At 30.8% G+C, this 5629-nt stretch overlaps 2 protein-coding genes across 2 annotated transcripts; both read left to right on the forward strand.

Moving 5' to 3' along the window:
- The first annotated feature begins 669 nt into the window (after positions 1–669).
- LOC119831529 (larval cuticle protein 65Ag1-like) lies at positions 670–1128 on the forward strand. The gene has a single exon (XM_038354934.1). The coding sequence runs from the start codon at positions 776–778 to the stop codon at positions 1100–1102; it is 327 nt and encodes a 108-aa protein (XP_038210862.1). The 5' UTR covers positions 670–775; the 3' UTR covers positions 1103–1128.
- Positions 1129–1983: 855 nt separating this feature from the next.
- On the forward strand, positions 1984–5554 carry LOC119831528 (protein hsr-9-like). The gene is made up of 2 exons (XM_038354933.1): positions 1984–2033; positions 2928–5554. Exons 1-2 carry the CDS (start codon positions 2016–2018, stop codon positions 4662–4664), a joined length of 1755 nt encoding a protein of 584 aa, XP_038210861.1. The 5' UTR covers positions 1984–2015; the 3' UTR covers positions 4665–5554.
- The last annotated feature ends 75 nt before the right edge of the window (positions 5555–5629 follow it).

Consider the following 5629-nt stretch of genomic DNA (forward strand, 5'->3'; position numbering starts at 1 on the left):
AAAAATGGCAGATTCGAAATTCAAATGTAATATTTTTTTATAATTAAGTGTAACAGTATTTATGGCCAGACTAAGTATGTATTAGTAAGGGTTATATAAGTTTTTGTTAAAAAATGAAGCGTTCAGCCTTATTATCAGAATACTTTTGTAGGAAAAAATCAAACGTTATGAAAATTTTCGTAAAGTAATTAATATAGTATGCAATTTTGTAATTACTCCGATGGCATCTCATTAACTTTTAATTTATAATAAAATTGTTTATAACTAGTTTTCAAATATTTTACATTCTCTTATTAGTTAATGAACTGTGGATACAATATAAAATGTGACAAATTTGTTGTAAGCATCATTCTGGAAAAGAACATTTAATACTATACACCTTAGTGAAATAGAAATCATCATCAATCATCCTCATCATGCAGTTGGTAAGATTTTACAAAATATTTACTTAAAAGATTCGCCATGATTTTAATGAAATTTGTTATATTATGTATACTGAAAAAAATATTGTAACATATGTAACATATTGTAACAGCAGCTAACACCAGCAGATTTTTTAAGCATGTTTACATTTCTATATTTTCCCTTTTTACAAATGGATTAATGACATGTTAACAGTCGCATTATGTTCTATTGCATTAATTTGTGAGAACATGGCGAGAAGTGATATCTTAGAATACGATTAATCAGATCAATAGAATTTATAGTAATTCGCCTTCTGTTAGCCTTGTATTAACTTATATCCAATTAATTTCAGCTTGTTGTATTATGCGCTATGGTAGCCGCTGTGGCTTGCGCACCAACTGCCCTTGAGGAGCTGGCGGTAATTCGTGCTAAGCCTGCCCTGGATTTCGAGGAGGTTCGAGATGAGTTCGGGCAGTATGCACTGCGGTACGTGACAGCAGAGGGTATTGTCGTTTCGGAACGCGGTCGCCTCGTGCCCACTGCAAGGGAGGGTGACTATGTTCTCATCGTCGACGGTGAAGTCTCCTACATCGGTGATGATGGCCAGCTCTATGTCACAAAGTTCACTGCCGGGCTTGATGGAACTCATGTTGAAGGCAATCATCTTCCCGTTGCTCCCGAAGTTGTGGTAGCATAAGTACCAGTGCCTCAGTGAATAGATAGACCAATTTGACAGTTAATAAAATTATAATCGCTTTTCAACCTGACAACAACATGTTTTATTTCAAAATTGCTTATTATTTAATATACATGCACTTTGAAAGTAAACTAGTCTAGACTTATATAAGTACTAACATAGAAGAAAGTAGGATTAGTAATAACTCAAGAATAACAAAACGGTTTTTAATAACTTTTTGGTTAGTTGGATTTGTCGCCGCGTGTATTAGTACAATAACTGTTTAAATAAAAAAAAAACTTACAAATACGTCTAATTAGGCGGAGCCGTGGCAAGCATCTTGTATTATAAAAAGAAAAGTTTTCTACGATTAAACTCAAGACTGTTCCATTAGTATAAAAAAATGGCATGTATCGACTTTGTTTTAAACTCTACACAAAAAAAATCTCTCATCGAAATCGAAATCTCTTTGAATATCAGATATGATTTAAATATACACTAGTCGTAGATATTTTGTGGGTATTTATTTTTATGTGAGACCGGGCAACTAAGCTGATAGTTTCCTTGATGATAAGCAATCACAACCGCGTATGAATGTGCTGCCTGCTTTAAGGAGTAAGGGTTTGGAAAGGATTGACGACAGGAAAGAAGGAATGGACTGGGAAAGATGAGGAAAACGAAAATAGCCTGCCATTGGCTCCCCTTGCATGAAGTATTTAAAATGTAAATTTATTTGCTCTACAAAAATATTGAGATTTTTGAATGTTTATAAGAAAAACAATAACATAAAGCAATTAAAGTGCGTAGATGAAAATGAGTTAATAATTACTTAAAAATGATATTCATAATTACATAAGCAATATTTAATCACTATATAAAACCCTAACGATTAGCCAGCGCCCAGTATGGAGTTTCATCATCATAAGACAACACAATGGCACAATACACAATCGTAAGTAGGAAAAGTACATTAGATTTAATATTATTTTACTTTGAAATTGTAAGGCCTCTCATTATTATCGCCTTATTTATTTTATATTTTTTTAGTGACCGTGACTGACGCAGAACATTAATATAATTTGTGTAATAGTCTCTATAATTCTCTATAAAATATTGACTACTGGAAGAAATCGCTATATAGCAATAAGACCGCCAATTATTTTGTTAGTAATTATATTAGGTTTTATTTTAGTTTTGTTTTAGAGCAATAAAGAATACATAAATAAATATTAATACATACATATTTATTTTTTTAATAAAATAGCTTTTTAAAATGTATAAATAATTAAACGTAGAAGTTAACTAAATAAATTCAAAAGGTTTTCAAATGCTTAACACATTTTTTGCTAAAATTAAATTAAAAAGAATAATATGTATTACGACACGTTTTATACGTTAACTGTGCAAATTTATAACGTACTATATATTATCTACATATAACATAATATATTCGAAGTATGTACTCGATAGTAGTTCTTAAGTTAAATCGTAACAAACATAAAATACATCATAGTTTATAATAATAAAATAGTGGAGGTGTGTCTACATAATAAATTCACTCACTACATCTTATAATACTGGGGTATAATCGAACACACAAACAAATTATAGTTAATCCGCTTTCACAAAGTAAAACGTAAAGTTGAAGTTGGTGTTTCATATTAAATATTTAACTTGTAAGTGGTTTGATTTTTGTTAAGAATAATTTATTTTATGCTTTCCGATCATGGAAACTCATACAAAAAATTATCATTTCATAAACAATGAAGCTTACACAATAAAAAATTTTGCGATTAACGAAAGATCTACATTAATAATTCAAATTTAATATTATCTTTTTCCACAGAAAACGTATATTCTTGCTGTATTGTCTATACTAGTAGCTGTAACAGCAATTCCAGCTAATCCAGACTTTTTACTCAGTAAAGGCAAAACATCTACTAATGATATACCCAAACCGAATTCAGGAAGTAATGAAAAAATTTCAGACGGTAAAAAAAACTCTATTCCCATAGATCTTGATGAACCATTGATAGATCCGTCAATTCTTGCGAAAGCATTTGAAGAGGCAGAAGCAGATAATTTAGTATCTTATGATGAAGGTAATTTGCTTTTGAAACAAAAAGCTTCAGATCAGAACAAAGAAGCAGATAAATCACAGAAGCAACAAAGTGTTATAAATAAGCAACCAAAAGAGGAGGATTCCAATGATTTAACAAGTCCTGAATTGCTGGAGGATGACAGTAGATCAGAACAATCTGATATCTTCGGTAGTAAAGACCCAGGATCAGACAATGATTTATCGGACTCAGAAAATAAACCTGCAGTTATAGAATTTATAAAGATAACCGAACAGGACATACCCGATGATTCCAAGGTCTCGGAAAATAATTCAAATGATCGGAATTCTCAAGAAATTAAGGATGTCCAACCACAAGGCCGTGTGGCTGATGACGAGAGCCCGAAAGAGGAAAGCTCTAATCTATCATCGGAGGATGAGAATAGTCCTGAGTTTTTCGATTTCCTTACAAATAATGGTGATGTATTAAATCAAGAGATACCTAACAAAAAAAGTAGTGAGGAAAAAATTGATAACGAGAAAGGTGTTATTTCACAAGAACAGCTGTTACCTTTCATTGATAATTCAATATTTGAACATATCAATGATAACGAAAACCAAACCCCAACGGAGCGAGTCACTGAGAACGAACATTCGGAATACCAAACTTCTTCTCCGCAATCGAATGAACAAAATTCTGATGATATTGCAAAACCTGACAGAGATGAACATCTTATTAATTCTGATTCACCTGTCTCAATATCAAATATTGATAATATATTTACTAATTTAGAACCCACCAAATCAGAAAGCGAAGAAGACGGAGATCATAAAGTAAATATACCTGAAGCTCCTCAGCTACCTCCATTAGACCCTTCAATATTCGAATATATAAAAGAAGATTCCAAAGAACCTGAACTTAGCAAACCCAACGAAATAGTACCAACATCTTCCACGCATTATGAGGACAAAGACCCTATGTATCTTATAGAACCAGAAAAAAATCAACAAATATTTAACTCTGATTCTCTTGCTCCCATTGATAATAGTGATAAAATTTCAAGCAATGTTTCACCCCCAAAATCAAAAAGTAGTGAAGAAAAAGATGAGGACCAAAAGGTGGTTATTCCTGCAGCACCAGAACTTCCTCCAATTGATCCCGAGGTACTTGAATACATAAAAGAAGAAGGTGCACCTCAAGTGCAAGATAACGATGAACAGAAATTGCCAGTAGAGAATTCTGAAGAACTAGAATATCCCGTCAGAGAACCAAATTACGAGTATCATTATCCACAAATAGTTAATAAACCCATTGAGATTATTCCAGAACTCAATGGAGAAGACGAAAATCCCATATATTTCAACAAACCTAAGCCGTCATTTTTCTCAAACTTGTTTTCTTATTTGCCGTCTTTTCCTTTCTCTCTATCATATTTACCATCCTTTAATTGGCCATTCAAACGTTCATCTTTTATAAATTCACCCAGAGAAAGGTATCCAGAGTACTATAGAATAATAGAATAAGAGTATTATATAAAAATCATGTTTATATAATAAACCGATGAAAATGCTAATTCTTCTTTCATTTTTTCCCTTTTAACTCTTTCACTTTTAACGTCGTTTCAAGATAAATTTTTACTAAATTATTCTGTACAATTGGAATAATTGAATACCATAGTTTTACAGATTCACTTACTAAATTATGAATACGATATAGCTTTATGATTCTCATTTGTTATATGATTTATTACATTAATTCATTCATTATTTGACAATTGTTGCTACCAGGTTAAACGGGACAAAATTCAAAGCTCCTGATGATAATAACCACTTTTTTATTGAGATATTTATACTATAGCTTCTATAAAACTTTTCGTTAGTTCATTTATTCACACGTTTTTTATTAAATAAATATTTTTATGAGGTTTCGGGATAATCAAGGTAAGAATTTTGTTTGTCTATAAGACTGTATTCTACTAATTTAAGAAATAGCTCTGTTCAATTTGTGCATGCTGCGTTAACCTTTAATTACTTGTTACGTTTTCGCAAGAATATTTGTTATAATATACTATTTATATGTAAAAATCATTGTAAACTAATGTTGGTTGATCAAATAAATAAATAAACACTGTCTTACATTTAAATACAGTTGCAGGTTTTGTATACGGTATGTAAAAGTAATTTAAGTATATTGTTGAAATCCTTACAACTGATTTTGTATTGACTATTTTTAATACCCGAAATTAAGTATTTTAACTTATTATATTAAATGTATGTACATGGAAAGTTTCAAATATTTATATATAACAATAGATTTGTTTCAGAGAATACACATTTTTATTCATAATTTATTACAAACACATGGGAACATAAAATTAAGACGTAAATGAATTACATTACACTTTGAAACTTGGGATATACTTAGTCTGGCCATAAATACTGTTACACTTAATTATAAAAAAATATTACATTTGAATTTCGAATCTGTC

This window comes from Zerene cesonia, chromosome 13 (assembly GCF_012273895.1).
Source record: "Zerene cesonia ecotype Mississippi chromosome 13, Zerene_cesonia_1.1, whole genome shotgun sequence".
NCBI lineage: Eukaryota > Metazoa > Arthropoda > Insecta > Lepidoptera > Pieridae > Zerene > Zerene cesonia.